General features: G+C 38.9%; 1 protein-coding gene across 2 annotated transcripts; it reads left to right on the forward strand.

Annotated features, from left to right (window-relative positions):
- Window positions 1-1372: 1372 nt before the first annotated feature.
- On the forward strand, window positions 1373-15236 carry LOC138194280 (solute carrier family 45 member 4-like). Of its 2 annotated transcripts, none has more exons than XM_069142896.1 (14): window positions 1373-1512; window positions 2554-3058; window positions 3147-3456; window positions 7418-7606; window positions 7700-7879; window positions 8762-9438; window positions 9675-9803; window positions 9912-10160; window positions 10844-10963; window positions 11240-11339; window positions 11448-11528; window positions 11681-11811; window positions 12190-12258; window positions 12456-15236. In XM_069142896.1, exons 3-14 carry the CDS (start codon window positions 3198-3200, stop codon window positions 12666-12668), a joined length of 2397 nt encoding a protein of 798 aa, XP_068998997.1. In that variant the 5' UTR covers window positions 1373-1512; window positions 2554-3058; window positions 3147-3197; the 3' UTR covers window positions 12669-15236. The 2 variants fall into 2 exon arrangements, with proteins under 2 accessions (XP_068998997.1, XP_068998998.1); XM_069142897.1 differs by having other exon boundaries at window positions 2554-2689.
- Window positions 15237-19915: the final 4679 nt, after the last annotated feature.

A 19915-nucleotide genomic window follows, 5' to 3' on the forward strand; every position in this document is an offset into this window, starting at 1 on the left:
ATTCACAAAAAGTAAAACAGCTGGTTCCGCAACTTAAAATATTTTACATATTTACTTCAATAAACTACAGCATTGACAAGAAACAAATTTTGTCTGCAACTACTTTATTAATATGCCAAGAAACAGTTGGACCTGGGACTTTTCATTTGTGGAAGTCACTTGTCAAGAGTACAATTTACTCCCAAATTCCAACATCACAACAGAATACTGAATTATAGGTTTGGGAATCACAAGAACATTTTGTATTAAATAGTATGTTTAAACCTGATGAAAGCCTGTCTTTATAATCCACATTTCAATTTAATCCCAATATATTTTCCTTTAAAGTGTATTTGCTCAACTAAATACACTTCCTCAGGTCAGGTAATTTTTAAAACCTGATTTTGGTCATAACAGAGATTGTTTAAACAGCTACAGCACTACATACAAGTTTCTTTAAACTGAGCGTGAGCATAGTTAAAAGAGCAATGATAGCTGTCACTAATGTTTTGCAAAAGATCATTAAGATCACAGAAACCTACAATCACCATGTTGATACCTGTCTGGGACCACTGCATCCTTTTCATAAAACATACTGTTAAATACACATGGATCAACTTCTTACAGCAATGTGAACAGAGGAAATCCCATTACAGCTGTAAGAGTTTCAGAATAATGAGGATGTTTTATGCCCGTATTTGCTATCAAATATAAAATTTATAATAAAACATCTGGCAATAATAACCACTTTTATGCAGCAGGGGGCAACATTGCACCTCATTTCAAAGACCATAGCACTGAGGCAACACAAGAAACGTTATCACTGGTATGGCAACTTCTGAACATTTGGACAGGGGTTGTTATAATATATATATATATATATATATTTTAATAACAACAATGATATTGTGTGCTGTTTCGGCAAACCATTGGTAGTCTTTGTTTCACCACCAATCGTCAGAACCTCTGCCCAGCTTTGCAGGAGAAAAATATCCCATTTAATGTATATTGTTGAAAACAAAAGGGGTGGTCAAGCTAGTCAAACAATTCGTTTTGCTGGAAATAAATAAATAATTTTCGTTGCCTCGAGTGGATGGGGTCAAGTTCAAGCGAATGAGTCAAAAAATATGTAACATTATAGTCAGACCTCTGTCTGTGTATTTCAGAGATGAGGCAATACAAAATAATAAAATACGTTATATGCTCAATGTGAAATTACATTATTACATGTTATTACCATTGTTATTTGCCTATTAATTGATTAATAATACACAAAAGTAGCCTATTTTAATGCCCTTCCAGAGGTAAGTACTTTGCCGACGTCATACGCGTAGACGTAAGACCACGCCCCGCTTTGTTACTGTGGAAACCAATGACATTGATAAGTGGAGTACAATACACCAGATGGTCAAGTTAGCTGGTGAAGGTTAGCTGGATAGCTAGCCCAAATTTGACAGCTTTTACTGACACGAGAGCGAAATACCACACAATGCGGAACTGGTTGGACTTAACCACAGCGGAATAAAACTTCGGGTATGTTACATCTTTCCTTTTTTTGTTTTGTTTGTACAAGTGGTACTCCGGATCTTAACTCCTTAACTTTCGCTGCCTAGCCTGCTAACATTAATTCGCTCAGTCAAGTCACGTTTTCATCCATCCAGACGAACTTATTTCGCTGTTTGCGCCTTCATCACGTTTTGAAATGGCCTCTTAACGCCTCGGTATTGTACCGTAGCTCAGGTAAGCCAGCGGTACCGTTTGGGAGAGCTTTTCCTGGGAAAGGCAAGCCATAACTGGTTCAACAAGCCCTCCGGACTCTCACTTGTTTTACATTCCTGTGAGAAACCTGCATTCAACTTTACCCAGGAGTTCAAAATCATGGAACAAACAAATGAGAAACGCAAATATATTACTGTATGGCATATCGTCAGGGTGTCAGGTTACATATAGGAACAGGTTACTCTGCCACACTCTACAAAAAAAAAAAAAAAAAAGAGCATTGCACAAGACTATTTCACATCTGTGCCTGGAAGCGTTTAAACATTAACTCATACGTGACCTGACCTTTATTTGGGATAAGTGTCCTTCTGAGAAGACAGGCAAAAAGTGAATAAGTAAAAACTAGACAGAAATGGTACTTGCTTATTTAACCACTGTATATATCCAACATCACATTGTATGTATCCATCCCAGAGTTAGTTTAACTGTTTACACTAATGCAACAGCTATAGTGTTGTAATAATGGTTTATTTCTTCATGTGACAGTTGTGTGCCTCTGATGTCGGTTTTGCGGTTCGAATGTTGTGTTTAGAGGTGATATCAGCGTTTCACAGCAATTTCAGATCATTCATGTAAGGTGAAATTGCTTTATTTAGGCCTTTTTTTCTTCCTTTTTTTCCCACACGTGTGCTATAGTGTCCATACAGCCATACATATTTAATGCTCTTATAAGACAAGAATTTCCCAATTTGTAATGTCCATCCATTCGTCTGTCCGTCTGTCCGAGGCAAAGCTACCCACCTTGCTGTTTTATGACTTTAGTTAATTTTCTAACTGGTGTGGGTTTTTCTGCAGGTTGCTGTGTGACAAGGAACATGAGTCTTCACCAAGGAATTTCCACATGTTTTGACCTGGCTTTGCTTGAAGTACACTTAAGTGCACATTCACAAACTTCTGCTGCTTACCTAAATCCCAATCTTACACAATCCAGGTGAATGCACACACCCTTCAACACACACCAAATCAAGCATAATCACACACCTATTCAAGCGCTTTCTTGCTCCTCCCCTCTGCATACCTTTGGAGCTGAAGTTTTCTGTTCTTTCTGAGTTTTGAACTTGTGTGCAAGCATGTGTAAACAGTCCAATTGCTCTCCAGCTGAGCTTGTGAGCTGTGCTGACTGTTCATACATCAGCATGATGGCTGCAGGAAAAAATATTCTGAACACATCAAATGTTTTGGACATATTTATCACATTATAATGACAATTTCTGCCTCTTCGTCAATTATTTACAATTATTTTTGGTTTGAACTCCCTGCTTGCTGCATCTTCCTGGATAACTTGAAGTTTTCATAACCAGTGAGTGACCAAGATAAAAAAAAAACCATGGACATTACAGTTTCTATTAGTTTATTATAATAAAGTAATGTTTTGCTTGCATTTATAGGAAAGTACTGGCAATTAGTCATACACACTTATATATACCAACTAATACCAAATGGTTCCCCTGAAGTCCACCCAGACTGAAATGGGAGAGGAAGCTGACGGGAAAAAGGGTTCTGGCCTTCCACAGAACAGAAAACCGAAAGAAGAAGCAGAAGACAGTGAAAGTGAGAAGGAGGTGGAGGTGGGGGTGGAGGGCAGAGGAGTGCGGATCCCTCTGCATCGCTGGGTAATGCATGCGGCAGTGATGTTTGGACGTGAGTTTTGCTACGCCATGGAAACGGCCCTGGTGACGCCAGTGCTGCTGCAGATAGGTAAGAAGACGCAACACAGTTATACACAGAGACAAACATACTCCTGTTCTTCTCTCACTGTTCTACTCATGTCACCCTCTGTCAGTGGCACATTCTCTGCAACTAGTCAAGGGGAATTGGGATAGAACTCTTTTTGAAATGTCTTAAGTAAAGGACAGACATTAGCAGGAGCTCCGTTACAGCAACTTGTACATAATAAACCTGTCAGTGCCACTGCTAAGCACACATACTCGGCTAGTTATGCAGAACTTTGCCGAGCTTATTCATAGTTATTAGACCCCTCCCACTTTCAGTACATAGTGGTATGGTTATAGCGTCATCAATATAGCCTTATGATGTTTCCAAGCTATTGTTGACAACCTGTTCTGTTTCCTTTGTCATATATCTTAGTGATAAAGTTTCAGTCATTCAATCATTACAGAAGTCATATCAGGATACTTTACATAGTATGGTCAAAACATAATAATATTATAGTGAGAAACCCAACTATTCTTCAAGCAAGTATTTAGTGACACTGGAGAAGACAAACTCCCTTTAACGGGAAGAAACCTCTGATAGAACCAGACTTTGGTGTGGGGTAGGAAGAGAGTGGAGGGAGAGCGGAACAGCATAGAGAAATGACACAAAATAAACAATGGACAAGTTGGTGGGGCCAGTAAGCACAGATCAGAAACACAGAGCTCTGGAGATACCCGCTAAAAGGCACAGGGAGAGAGAAGACAAAGTTTATGACATTGTGGCATATACATTCACAGAGAGTGATTTGTGTCAGTTTTCTCCTGGTTAGAGTGGCTATGAGTTAGTTGTTGTTGTTGGTTTACTTTCTGTATTAGAACAGTTGGGTCTGGTTTGCGATGAAGCTCACTTCTGTTATCCTGAAGATCCTGAGCCCGCACTAGCCAGACTGAATCCATTGACTGCACCTCTGTGTCATTTAACCCCTAGCAGTAGCCAACGGGGAGGCTATGCAGTTAGATGTCAAGTTTGCCACCATAGCAGAAATGCAACAAAGGCATTTTCCCCTGGCTAGGTATGACAAGAATGTCTAACACAGCACATTGCGGTGCTCCTCTCTGATGACAATATTGTAAGAAAGATTATGTTTAAAAAAGTTAAGCATGTTAAGGCTTAATGAATTTAGTTAGTTTGAAAATGTTACACTTTAGCTGTGTTTCTGCAGAAGATAGACTTTGCCAAAGCCACCCCTTTTAAAATAAAAAACACAGTACATGCAATGCAGTTCATTTGTATGTCAGAAAATGATTGTAGTCTTCTATTTACCTTTTATTATTGGCTCATAAATCTGTCTACAGTTTGTTGAATTTCCCAGAGCCCTTCCAGCTTGGCAAAACATTTATTATAGCAACGTCTTTTGGATTATGAGTGAGCACTGTAAACATACATTTGTACAGCAGTGTTACAGGTACACAAATTTGTTCTTGTTTCTTCACTTAGATTGCCAAGGCACCTTGTTTGTGAGATTTCTAAGTAGATTAACACTAGCAATGAGTCTATATGCCGTAAAACATGAATGTAGATCAGTTCAAATGGAGCTAATTATGGTGTCAAGGCTGTACAGGAGAAGAGTTTGTGTTTATCTTTATTTAGTACAAAATATGCAATCTGATGAAGTCCTGTTTTTCTGAACACCTCAACTTTCTATGAAAATATTTTGAATCATTTTAACACAGACAGTTTAAACACCAATAATGGTGCCGTTTTTTATTTATTTTTATTTATTTATTTATTTTTATCTTGAGGAGTGTTACATCAAGTTGGAATCAAATCTGACCCTCAGGTGACTGATGGAAAAGATGGTACTCCACTTTGAACAAAACTACAACCATAAGTGTGACTAAGTTATCAGCTATTAAAAAGCACAGTAGCTTTACAACATTAAAACGCAGAATGCATGAGCAGCTTTGCAACCTGTCCAATGAGTGTCTTTTGCCTCAGGGTAACCTGCAGCGTTCTCTTTTAAACAAATTATAGTTGTGTTTGCGCATGGTGTTACTCACCAGACCACATTGTGTGTAGTCTTTAACTCAAACAAAGCACGTGTAATGCATTTCCTTCCTCACTGGACATGCCCCAGAAAAACAGTAACACACTTGTAAAAAAAAATTGCTCCACTTAGAAAAACCTCCACAGGCACCTTTAAGCCTTGTTACAACACCATTTAAGAAAGATTGAGCACCACTGGGAAGGGCAGATGGAAAGCCAGATATTTTTGCTGCTGTGAGAAAGTCATCTTCTGTTTTGTTGACTTCAGGGAGCTGGAAGGCAGCAGCAGAGTAATATGTTGCTCCCGTAAGAAGTAAAATTGCATCTCTTCATAAGGGATAGAAAATCATGTATTATCTTCTTGCAGTCGTTTTGTTATTATAACTAACAGCTGATGTCTCCCAATAATTGTACATATTTGTGAGCCAAAGCAGTGCAGTGAAAATTGCCACGCCGCATTGGTTTTGAAATGACTAAAAAGGACTAAAGAGCAGTGCTTCCTTTTATGTAGTACATGTTGAAGCTCAGTTCTGTCCTGCCACAGGGGCAGCTAGAGATGATTTCACCACTTTCCTTGCCTGGTTGGTGCCTATTTTTGTCTGTGTTGTTGTAACTGGCCGCAACACAGAAATAGTCCCGTCACCCTAAAAGGTATTGGCAGAGAAACAGCAATAGTGGTTCTTCAGCTATGTATTGGTATGCAAGAGCAGTCAAGTGCTATGCTTTTATAAACAATGGAACATGGGAGAACTTTTATCTTTTCTGTGTAGAAACTGCCCAGACTCACACTGGTGTACTTATTCTTGCAAATTTCTGCATGACAAAATAATGAGTAGGTAGTCTGAATTTACTCAAAACAGAGATTGGTAGGCTAGAAATGCATTATAGAAAACGTGAAAGCTCACAACGTCAGTTCTTCCATCAGTCCACGTTGAAGACAGTTGAAAACAAAACAAATTATACTCAATGAAAACACGTGACAGATGTTGGTGTCATACAATACAGCATATAGACAAAGACCAGTATAAAAGACAGCATGTGTGAGGGTTTTGGTCTGTGCCTCCCTGGTATTCAGTTTATCTCCTGCCTGCCACGCCCACCTCACCTGCTCCCAGTTACCTTTAATCTGCCTCAGCTGCAGCCACTCTCGATCAGTCCACCCAGTATATCTACTCCCAGTCTGGTGGTTGAAAAGGCTTCATCTTAAGGCCCTTTGAACTAAGTTTTAGTTGTCTTACACTTGTGCTTTTATGTCAAGCATCGTGTCTGCTTGTATCCTGCTTGGACTTTGGACTTTGGACTCTTGTTTCCCCTGGTATTTTCTCCACATGCCTGGTTTTTAAAATTGCACCAATTTTTTGTAATTTAAATTATCTGTTGCTTCGCTATCTGCCTCAGTGTTTTGCATTTAGATCCTTCGCATTGTTTAACTGTGAAAACAGGATGCTGGTGTTATCAAAAAAGATAGTGATTCAGGGCACCATTTTTGAACACATTCTATATAAAAAGCATAATTGATCAATGCTGCCTGAGTAAAAATACAAATAGTGCAGCATTTGAGCTTTTTTTCATTTAACACATTTGCCTTCTGTTTTCTCATTTGCTCTTGATGTTCTTTGCTGGTTCACAGGATCTGTCAGCCAATGAAACCGTTGCTCTTCAATCATATGGCCTCTAATGTCTTTTATTCAATTTAACTGCCACGGTTTAAGAAATACTAACAAGACTCTAAAGCTGCAATATTGGGAAAACAGACAATTTTGCATTATCATAAAGGGTCTTGCTACAATGATGTAGGCTAAAATTTAACAATGTGATCGATGCGAGATGATGCATGGTTTCATATCAAGTCTTTCCTAAACTAAAATGTAAAATACTGTTTCACCTGCTCCAACCTATATACTTCAGTTTCTGATTTAACGTATCTGATTGAGTCTAGCGTGTGTGTGTTTTCTAGGTCTTCCTGAGCAGTATTACAGTTTAACTTGGTTTCTGAGTCCTATCCTGGGTCTCCTCTTCACACCTGTGATTGGCTCAGCCAGTGACCGCTGTACTCTGCGATGGGGCCAGAGAAGACCATTCATTCTGGCTCTTTGTGTAGGTGTGCTGCTGGGGGTGGCACTGTTTTTAAATGGGTCATTAATAGGTGAGTCGAGGGTTTTCGAAGGACATCACCTTTCACATATTATAATCTTTACAGTTTAATTCAATCTTAGTGCATTTTGCGTTGGTATTTCAGGCCTTTCCGTAGGTGACACCCCCAACCATCAGCCAATTGGCATCATACTTACTGTAGTTGGTGTGGTGGTGCTGGACTTCTCCGCTGATGCCTCTGAGGGACCAATCAGAGCTTACCTTCTTGATGTCGCGGACACTGAGGAGCAAGATATGGCCCTGAATATTCATGCATTCTCTGCCGGTAGGACATGCATGGAGAATACCTCACACACAGGCTGTCCACGTAGAAATTTCAGCTATTTAAGAAAACATCTATAAGTTGTCCACATGTAAACATCTTTAAAACCAACAAATTACTTCACACATCACTTTTCTGTGCAGAATAATGACATCTATGTCTCCCACTGTATATTGGGGTGTTGTTGTAGCAGGATTTCTTGCAAATGTTTGTGATGAGTGTCTTTTTTGAGAATTTGTAAAAGAGTAGTTGATTGTGTACCCAAATCTGTATGTGAATAAGAGCTTCCGATGTGTAAAACAATCTGCAAATATGTAATCAAAAACTGAATGTAAATGTTCTTTTATCATGAGTGTACTATAAGTATTTAGCTTTGAAAGCTGGAAAATCAGATACATCTTCATTTCCACCTTTGTTACGCCTCTGTCAGTTGCCTCTTTGCATGTGACGTGCTGCTCTTCATCACTTTGTGATGTGCTTTAGTAGCTACACAGCTTAAGTACTAGCAGGCAGCGGAGGCCCTTGTCATAAACCGAGATCATGAAGAAGCATGCAAGCAAGTATTGCAAGAATGTAGCAACTTTGCAAAAGGACAGTCATTTTAGAGGCATACCCGAGGTGGAAATGACGGTTTATCTACTTGTCCAGCTCTTGAAGTGAAATACTTCACTCATAATAAAAGACTTGTGTATACATTTATGGTTTCTTTTGCACATTCACAAATCTCGGTACCACTTGCAAATTGAAACACTCATTTGCAGATTCCTTTTACACCATCACAAATCTGACTACACACATAAGATTGAGACACAGTTCCACAACTCTCCACATACATTTACACATAATATTGCTACAATAATAATACCCTTATATCTGTTTCTTTAGGGCTCGGTGGAGCAGTGGGATACATGCTGGGAGGCCTAGACTGGACTGGCACAGCTCTGGGCCAAGCATTTAAATCACAGGAACAGGTCCTCTTCCTGTTTGCAGGCATCATCTTCATTATCTCCGTCACACTGCACATGTTCAGTATCCCAGAACAACCTTTCACTCCATCCAAACAGCTTAAAGACTGGGGAAGCAGGGAGTCTAGCAGCCAGTTCTCTTTCAGGCCAGTCGGCCACGCACCATCTTTATTAGATGTGATTGCAGAGGAGGATTCCTCTGCTCTTTCGCCATCTCAAAAGGACAAGGAATCAGATCCTGCAGGAGGGGAATTGGACTTCCTTGCTGTGGAGCGAGTGCGGAGTAAAAGTGATTCAGTCTTAGCCATGCTGGACTCTACAATTGAGTTGGATCCTGACCTTCACCCTGACACACAACTTTTCTTGCCAGACATGCACTTTCTACCAGAAACACAGGGAGAGCTCAACGATGCTTTCAAGCCATCAGACCACAGTTTTGGGTCTCCAACCCTTCCTGGTGGACCAGCCACCCTGACTGATGGGACAGCGGTCTTGAAGCCAGAGAATCCAGTTTTGCATGAACTTAAGGATCCAACAAATGGTTGTTCTTCTTCACTTCAGATCAGCTCTGGCTTGGAGATGTCACATCTGAGACAGGTGAAACCCGCTGCCATAGTTAGAGATGTCATTTGTGTTGGCTTGAAATCATTTTAAGAATGTTAAATATTATATTGCCAAATATCATCAAGTAATTTCATCTGATTATTTTCCCTATGTTTTTTGATAAATGAAACTCTTCAGAGACAGAAAACCTTTAGATATGGAGTCCCAGGGCTTCAGCTTCCATTTGGGCCTTTAATTCGTACGTCTGTCCTCCTCTCCTGTCCCCTCAGGTCAAAGCTGGCGCAAACTTATCTGACTTCTCCAATGCCATCAAAAGCCATGCCTCCACCAAGCTGGGGCCCCGCACTTCCAATACTTCAGGTTCCTCACGACCACACCCACACACCTTCTACAGACAAGTATGATTTCATCCATCATTTTTTAAGTTATTTTCTCTGAACATTTGATTGACACCATAGTTTATTTCACACAAGTAAAAAGCTTAATGTCTTCTTTTTTCTCTCCAGCCCTCCTTTACCTTTTCATATTACGGTCACGTGAGATTACGGCGACGTCGACTGCGACGTAACGGACCTTTAAGCCCTCAGCCAATCACTACCTCCCGCAGTCTCAATGATCTGAGTGACATTCAGCGGCATCCAGACAGGCGAGAGTTGCAGCTGTCAGCCAGCAGTCTGTCATCTGAGGTCTCCACCAGCGAAGGAGGACCAGACAGGGGTACAACTGTGCGGCTGCTCTGGCTGTCCATGTTGAAGGTGAAATAATCTCTAATATTTTATTGGATTGCGTTCAACATTTAAAGGAAAATTTCTGCTGTTGCAGATTAACATAGCAGTCTTTTTTTTGGGGAACTCCTTTTCTATTTTTGATAATAATAAGAATGAACTTTCTTCATATAGCACTTTTCTTAACAATGTTACAAAGTGCTTACCTTGCGAGGCAGCTGGAATTTGTGAGATCACAACATTACAAGTTATGAATTTGTGTCCAAACCACTTGGTTAAAACCAGTTAGCATCCACTGAAGAGCTACTGGCAGCTATGGGCATGATTTAGCCATGACGTGAGAAGCAACCGCGACTACCCCTAGTTCTATCAGTTGTTCAGTAACACTTAACCAGTGTGTTACCTTCTTTGAATCAAATATTTTTTGAGAATTCATAAAAGGTCTTTTTATGCACAATTTTCTTTATAAAGACCTGCAAGAATCATCTACCAGCATTCTCTTACTACGTCATATGGTTCATTAATCTGATTGGTTGAGTTTAAACGGTGAGAAACAGTTTCGTGGGCTGACTTCTCAGATGGTTCTGTGTAATAAAACCATCTGGCACAATAAAGTTAAAATATCTAAATCTAATCAGGTCAACAAAGTGCTTGAAGAAAAGGAAACAAATTCTATTCTTCCTGACTTCCTGTGTTATTTCACCCCACCACAGATGCCAAGGCAGCTCTGGAGATTATGTTTGTGTCACCTCCTCACATGGTTCTCCATCATAGCTGAAGCCGTGTTTTATACCGATTTCATGGGCCAAGTCATTTTCAATGGAGACCCCACGGTACATGCACACGTGCACACACACGCGCACACACGCACACGCACGCACGCACACACTCTCCTGTCCACTAGTGTTTTATCGCTAAAACACAAGCTGACATCATTTGTCATTCTGTATAACATGGAAACCACATAGAAGACAAATACAGAAGTATAAACCCAGCATGCTACACACTCTAATTTATGGATATAAACACTAAAATGTCAATTATTCCATCTTTTTGTCAAGTCAGGTGTACAATAATATTCCATTAAATATTCTGCTTTTTTTTTTTAGGCTCCAACCAATTCCACAGAGCTACAGAATTATAATAGAGGAGTACAGATGGGCTGCTGGGGACTAGTGGTCTATGCTGCTACTGCTGCTGTCTGCTCAGGTAAAACACAAACACCGTTTCCATTTTTAGATCAGGATTCAGCCAGCTGCTGTAACAAACCCATGTCTCAAAAAGGTCTCTAATAACTGATCATTTCTCTCCATCCAGCCATTCTTCAGAAGTATCTGGATAATTTTGATCTGAGCATTAAGATCATCTACATTGTTGGAACTCTGGGATTCTCAATAGGTCAGTTAACATAGTAAAATAGACACCTGACAACAGTAGAGCGCAGTACAGTGGATTCATGAGCAGTTACATTTAGTCTCAATGGGTATGTAAATGAAGGAAAACTTTCTTTACAGAAAATTGTTTTCAGCTTTTATTCTCCCTTATCTTAGGAACGGCAGTCATGGCAATCTTCCCTAATGTTTATGTTGCCATGGTGATGATCAGTAGCATGGGCGTCATCTCCATGAGTATCTCCTATTGTCCGTATGCATTACTCGGGCAGTACCATGAAATCAAAGAGGTATGATCACACACATATACACGATGCACAACATCACTTCAAATGGGAGCATGTGCTCAGCTATACAAACAGAGGCACATATGTAAGCAAACAAACAAAGAAATCTGGTTTTTATGTATCATTTTGTTGTGGAGCTTGTTTGCAATTAACAAAACACATTTAAACAGTTCGCTGTTCAGCCACATTTTGAGCAAACCGCAGCAATATGATTTGTTATTGTTCTATTTTGTTACGTTTTGTTCAGTTTGGTTTTCACTTTAGTATTTTTTATTTGCCTTGAGTGTCAGTTTAATCAGCATAAAAAAACATATAGAAATATGAAGGAGAAAAAAAACCATTATTGAAGTTATATCCTTTCTCTCCTTTTCCTTCCCTCAGTACATTAACCACAGTCCAGCAAACACTCGAAGAGGTTTTGGCATTGACTGTGCGATCTTATCCTGCCAGGTGAGTGTTCACTCTTTTTTTCCATTTCTAGAGCCAAACAGTAGAAAACAGTTCTGTTTTCTTTGAATGAATTCATAGATGCCACTGTTTACCCTGTGGGCTGTGAAAACATGGTGGTGATGTGAACCAGTGAAAAGCATTAGTGTCATTATATTTTACACAAATACTGAGGTCACCATGTTGTGCTCTGTTTTCAGGTTTATATCAGCCAGATTCTGGTTGCGTCGGCCCTCAGTTCTCTGGTAAAGGCAGTTGGCAGCGTGCGTGTCATTCCAGTGATGGCCTCTGTGGGCTCATTCCTCGGCTTCCTTACTGCCTCTTTCCTCGTCATATATCCTAATGTGGAGCCCAGCAGCTCAGAGCAGGACCAGGTCTTGGTGGGTTTACCTGGAGAGGAAGACCAGAATTGAGGAAGCACTGGTGACCAGAGATGGGCTCTGTTGAACCTCACAGACGGATAGTTTGAAGAAGATGGAGAATCACTCTGTTGCCTGAGCACTAATGTGCAAAGGATTGTTTTAGGCATAACCTCAGCAAGCACAAAGCCACAGCCAAATGCATCTGATTTACAAACTAGAACACCTGTGCCTTTGTAAAGGAACTAAGATGACAAAAGAGGGAAAACGTAGCAGAAAGTTGACGTCCCATCTACAGAAATCTGAATGGGGTAGATTTGAATAGTTTATCTTCTGAGGAGAAGACAACAATGTCAAGTTTGGGCTTTGCTGCTTGCCCTGTTGCTACCTCAACTCATATACAAATAAATGTTTAGATGGTTAGATAACACAGAAAGCCAAATGCCAGTGATTTGTTCAGACTATTTAAACTAAAATAGTTTTGACTACTGAAGCAAATATAACATAAAACATAACTGGCAAGCACACAGAGCACTTTCTGTCTCACTTCTGAACAGCACTGTCACATTCCTACCACAGAATGGTTTCGTGTGACATTTTACTTGGTGGACACTGCTCAATAACTGCTTTATAGACAATCATAATGGTGTTAAAGTGTTAACTTTGTGCACTCCTGTGTTAAGTGTTGTCTAAATACAGATGTAAATATTAGTTCCAATTACTTGATGGAATGCCTTTTTTTTATTTTATATAGCCATAAAATATCAGACAGTGCAGCTAAAGCCTTCTGCATTTCTTGCAGACATACAGCACAGCTTTCATTCACGTTTATGAAGTTGGAACATGTTCTTTTAGCCAGCTGGTATGCAGTCAGAAGTGACTTCTTTGTGGCCTCACCAAAACCACTACAATTCTGAATGCCTTATTCTTCTTTCATGGCGCACAAAGAATATTTTATAATGTCGTAGTTAAGAAATCCAGCCCGCACAGTACATTTATGGCACAACAGTTGAGTCCACAGATGATGCCATCCACTTTGATTTGGGTTTGGGATTTCTGTAGGGGTTTTATTTTCACATTCAGTTGACATGGCAGATATTTTTATGATTAGCTCACATTAAACATGCCACATTTGTCATATCCAGTTTTTAAAAACTAAGCAAATAGAAATGCTCCCTCTTTGGTACAGGGATTGGAGTTTCTGTTTGTGCTTTATTTTGAAAGTAAAATGACCGTTGCCCGGTTGTTCATATAGTTGAGTGTGCCTTTGTGATCATTTGTCAGCTATAAATCTTAGTGGAGAAGTAGGAAGATGAGTAGCTCCTGGCAGATTTCAGTTGATCTCAGGGTGATAGAACAGGAGAGAGAGCAGCCAGTCAGTGGAGAAATATCATGAACACTGAGCAGAATGCAACATGAATTTTAGCACACAAGTTTGAGAGCGTCACCAACACAGTGCAGCGCATGCAGTGTAATATGCTACAAACTCATGTACAATAACCTTAGTTGAACAGCCTTGTCCCTCCTCTCTAAATTCTCATCTGCAGCAGAATAAATTCCCAGAGCAGCCTTCAGCTCACTAATACAACCTTCATAAGTACTGGATTCAATGTGGAGTGTTAATGTCAAACAGTTCCAAGAACCTGCGGTGCTGCATATTGAATGGTACTGAGGACCACGTCTATGCAGGGCCAACAGCACATCTATGCAAACTTGAAACCCCTTTGACTGAGGTGTCGTGACCAAATGAACCTAGAAAAAAACCACACAGGACTTTCTCAGTCTGCTGAGACTCAGAGGAGACAACGCCATAAATGAAAACGTTGGTCAGGTTTCTTGTTTCACGACATGAAAAGGTTTTACTTTTATGACAGAGGGCAGAACTTCTATCTGCACCCTCGAGAGACTTCTTTACTGTTTATGGTTAATTGGACAATGGCGGCAGCCTTTGTTGGGGCTCTATAACATTGTTTGCACTTCTTTAAGAGTTAAACAACCTGATTTGCAAGCACTTGAGAGGGTGATATCCTCATTTTGTATAACTTGGTGTCAGACATCAAAAGGAAAGTGTTGAGAGGATCAATCCGAAATTATATGATTTATAGATAATTCCCATGTAAATAATGCAGAGACACTGCTAGCGTGACGTGTTGTATTTTAAGAGCTCCTTTGACGAGACGGTTAGAGTACATTGTTTTGTTAGCGTTACAAGTTCATTTTTGTTAGCATTATGCTTTTCAACTAATATAAAGTACCAACACAGAAAGTAATCAAGTCAGTATAACAGAATGACCCGTGTGGAGTCTGTAGTCAATTTTGTTGCTGTAGTTCAATTTGAAGAACAATTTAACTTTAAACTAATCGACATGTTTCGAGATGTTTCCATCTCACAAAGAAGCTTTTCAGGGCCAAAACGCTCCCTTTTTAGTGCCAAACTACTGTGCTGAAAAATCATTTCTTAGAAAAGTTTAGATTTTATACAAAGGTGTCAAAGACTACAGACCAGTCTGTGCCAGGTGTGTTTTCTAAGACTGAGTTTTGGTTCTGTTTGCTGCTGTACCATTTTTTGAAAAATGAACACAAGGTATTTTTGTAACATTTATTTGGGAAAAAAAGACGGTAAAACACATTCAGTCGAGTCTGTGTTTTTATTGATCGTGCCGCATCATGCGTAATTCCGCCTGCGTTTATCATGAGCTCTTCTCTTTCCATTGTTTAAAACAAATTCACGCATCGTTAAACTAAAACATGAGACGACCTCACAGTTGACTTATGATTTTAGATCAGCCAGGAGGTGTGAATACTTATGGTTTAAAAAAAAATCAGAAGTAATCATTAAATGTCATGATACAAGCAACATTTCTGACCCCTGACAGAAGTATTTGCATTAAGAAATTAAGTTGTGATTATACAGTATGTGTCACTAGTTCATGCTCAGGCTAATATTTTAATGAGTGACCATATTTATCTGTCAGTGAGACATGAATTCAGGTGCTCAGAGTCCACTAAGAAAATAAAATCCAACATTATCTTCTGCTACCACATATTGTCAAAAGTTTCCAGATGTACAACAATGTGCCAACTGTGCATGAAATAGATACTTGTTTTGAGAGACTGTAAAGCTAATCTAATGAAACCATTCCTAAATACCTCAAAAATAACCTCCCTCTCCAACTACAGGTCAGTCAGTGGATGTTACTGAATATAAACTACGAGATAATAAAAAGGAAGTAATGCTGTTTGATCTGTCTGCAAAACTCAATTAAAAACTAGCATGACGTGTCATAGTCTTGAAATAGAATATATTATTATTCCCCCATATACACTGAGAATGATGCCAAGATAGTGCTGACCTTTAGACAACATGTACTTTAAGTTTTTTTTACGAGGTACAACATTGCATTTTGCACAACCCACACATGTTGAAACATAGAAGCAACATGTTAACTAGGGAGGGGTTTTGGTTCAAGTTTGCATGGAAATCCTCTTTCTTTTAACAGGGATTAAAAAAAAAATTGCAAAAATCTGAGCTGAATTTGACAAGACTTGAAGCAAACCCTCTCAGTTTATGTTTTTCAATGGCGTTCTGTTTGGCTAGTGTTTGATATTTTAATTAGTCCACCATCACCATCCTCAGGCCAGGATGAGTTATTGCAACAGCATCAAACTTGCTGTGCAGGGAAATTGCACCATCAAAGACTCCACACCGAAATTCTGTCAAATCTGTACAGTTTTTATTCTAAACTAAGTTTCCATACAGGAGTCTCCTGAAGCTGGAACTCCAATTTAACATTAACTTACATATATCAGATGCAACCATTTAAAAATGACAGCCATTTAGTAATTGTCACCATAATGACTCTAAGAAAGTTTTTTTTTGTTTTTTTTAACATTTGTGTGTTCTAAAAGTCAGCCTCACTTTAACGTATAAAATTGACTTACTGCCTTCAGCCTTTTTTTTTTTTTTTTTTTTTTTTTTTTTAATTCTATGATACGACATTGTGCTTCCTCAAATGATCAACAGACATGTTTGAACCTCCACGCAGAGAAACAGGAAGCAGGCTGACAGTGAACATGGGAAGTGACTTTGGCGAACTCTTTTCATTCGGTCGTGCAGGAGTCACTCTGTCGGCATCAACGCGAAGGGGGAGGAATAAGGAGCCGCGCACAAGTCCGTGAGCAGGTTAGTAAGTTCAGAGACAAGTCCAACTGTTAACCTGTTTATCTGTTTGTAAGAGTTTAAGTGCCATTTGAGAGCTTGACGAGAAGCATCTTCACCTGTGCAGCGTGTGACCGGGGATCACATGTCACAACTGCAATAAAACATCGAGGTTTTAAATGACAAACCTCCGTTGAAGAAAAAAATAAAATAAAATTACAACACTTTCATGCTCATGTTCTCTGTGTAAATATAACTACAACATGATATTTTGAGACATTCGTAATATCAGTTTGGGTCACAACAGTATAATAGTAATCTTAAATGGATATGTATTCTGTAAAAAAGAATGACTAAAGAGGTAAGTCAGCTTATAATAGGCCTAATCATAATGTTGAAAAAAAAATCATGTTTTTGTATTGTTGACCTATTTTAACGATGCCTATACCACAGTCTGTATTTGCTCTGCAGGTGAGATTTAGATTTATCGGCCGCACAAAATAGTTAAAAGAAGCGAAACAATTTAAAGGGAATCATGTTACTTTGCTTAAGATATAGATTTAACAGAAGTGTGTCAGTCTTCATGAAAACTCGACAAGTAGCCCGTTTGACACAATTTTCTGGATGAGCATTGATGAAGATCAAAGGAAGTGTTGACATGTTGGAGACATTAAAGCTCTGATTGTACTTTTTATGTCCATCTAATTGATTCTAAAGGTCAAATATTTTTGTGTGTCTTATATGTGCTTTCTGGTCCAGAAATAACATTAACCCTTTTCATCTGCTCGTATCTCTGTAAATGTTTGTCTGTGTTAGTTTGCCCTGCTCATCAGCTCTTTTCCTTCACACTTGTTTTCCGTTTTAAAGGCTCATAGATGTGACATCAGTCCGAAATATTATAAAACTGTTGTTACGGTTTGATGTGGAATTTGACCCATTTTTCCAGGGTCATATGACTGAATTATATACTATAATGATCAACATTACGTCCTCGGTCCAGTAATGGAGGGACAGAAGCGGTTTTCATGTGTATGTTGCATTAAGTGGCATGCTTTTATAATGGGGTATTTGAACAATTATTCTGGACATTCTTGCGCAGAGTTTCATTATATTTTTAACACTCTGTTTTAGTGAAGTGTTTAAAGAAGACGATAAAAACACAAAGTATTGAAGCATATATCCCTGAGAGGGCACTTGGAAGTGATTTTGTGTTGTAAAAAAGTCTGAAGTGCGTTTTTATAGGAAAGTCTTACTGTGTTTTGTTGCAACAGGTCTTTTGACATGTGTTTTGACTGTTTTAAGGTGGATTTGATGTTCACATGCAGCTTATTCATTGTGGCCCATTTTCTGAGTCATTTTCTCTGCGCTCATCTGCGCATGTGCTCGTCTTCCTCTGCACACATGAGCCTAATTTTCCAAGAACAGACTGGACTGTCTCGAGTGGCGAAAAATAGTAATTAAATGAAGAGCAGCATCCTGTTTCATGCCTATGTTTTGTCCACACCGCTAAATGCAGCTTAACTAGTCCATATGGAACCCTTAATGGGGGGACACAAAGCAAAAATTACAACAATATTTTGTTCCAGGCGGACATAGCGGTTATCAATATCACAGTGCATTAATTGATAAATGTAGACATTGTGCTACAGAAAAGATATAAGGTGCATTCCAATGCACTGTCCAGACTTTCCACACTTCATTTCACTGTGTATTGTGTGTTGGGTAAGTGATCATTGATTATCTTAAGCATGGGCTGATTAAGGATGTGCTTTGTAACTGTATATTGTAGCCTTCAGATCATAGCTCTGATACTGCACTTTGTTGATGTTATTAGTATTTTAATACTGATCTTGTTATGGTTCTCAAAATGTTGTCATTACCTTTAAGTTGCATGCATCAAGTCAAAGAGTTCATATTCCAGTCTTTTAGGTTTTTTGCTGATGAATGAATTTTTAATCCAAATATTGCAGTGAAATTTTTGCACTGTCCAAGATATTTATTATTATTATTATAGCCAGTCTGAGCAATTTCATTTTTCATCAAGGTCATGGTAAAAATGGATGCATACCTGATACATTTTTTTTGTGACAAATATTGTGAAAGATACAGCTAGACTTGAATGGTAATGTTGAAGCTTCTTCAATGGCTGGTTTAGAAAAAGTATTGGAAAAAGAACACATTGTGAAGATAAATATTACCATTCTCATTGGTATGTATGCAGATAGTGATGGTTTCATTTCTTTATGTTTTAAGATGTGAAACGGAGATCTTGAGCTAACTTTGAGGGTAAAATCTCTCATCAGCCATGGAGATAAGTGCAAAATAAAGTGCAGCGTAGATTTGTTGAATAAATCTTATAAGAACAAATGTAGAGCAAATTATAACTGCACTGTGTGATCTCTGATTTCTGTCTGCATTCATGATATTGTAGACAATATGAAGAAATACTGAGGATTTTTTATTACGAATTTTAAGGATTTCAAGAATGAATATTGTTGTACATCTGATCCACCGTGGAGCTGCTTTCAGCCGTGCTTGTGGCTGCATAATGGTATGATGTCATTATGTCTACAAGTCAGAATATTGCCACTATCACAATATGATTTTTTTTTTTACTCATGTTGAAAACTATAGTGATATTATTGTGAATGATACGATATGACACACCGCTACGCTGATCTAACATAATCAGATTAAACTCTCATTCAGGTCCTGGGAATTTCTTGGAACCTTGGTGATTACTAAGAGGCCATTTCTAAATGTTTTAATCAGAGTTGCTGTTTTTATCTTGTTTACGAGAATAGCAGCTCTAAGAATAAGATGGAACAACCACTCTGTCATGTGTTGTGGCTTTCTTTACCTGGTAATGTAGATGTTGTTTTCATACAGAACGATGAAGATGAGAGACTTTAAGCAACTGTCTGCCTTATTAACACACAAACCAAATAAATAAAACAAATACAAAAATATATTCTTTGCTGTTATTTGTACCTCTCTATGTATATGTTTAATATCTGGCTCATTTAAAAAATGTTCTCCATCCAACCTCTGTTTCTTTTTTTTGCTTTTACTTTCAGTGGTTGTGATCCAGCCCATCTGAGTCGTGCCTTGGCCAGGTTCTGCTGGTCCACCCAGGTCCTGC

This window comes from Embiotoca jacksoni, unplaced genomic scaffold (assembly GCF_022577435.1).
Source record: "Embiotoca jacksoni isolate LCO1_2020_lvr unplaced genomic scaffold, fEmbJac1.0.p SCAF_11, whole genome shotgun sequence".
NCBI lineage: Eukaryota > Metazoa > Chordata > Actinopteri > Embiotocidae > Embiotoca > Embiotoca jacksoni.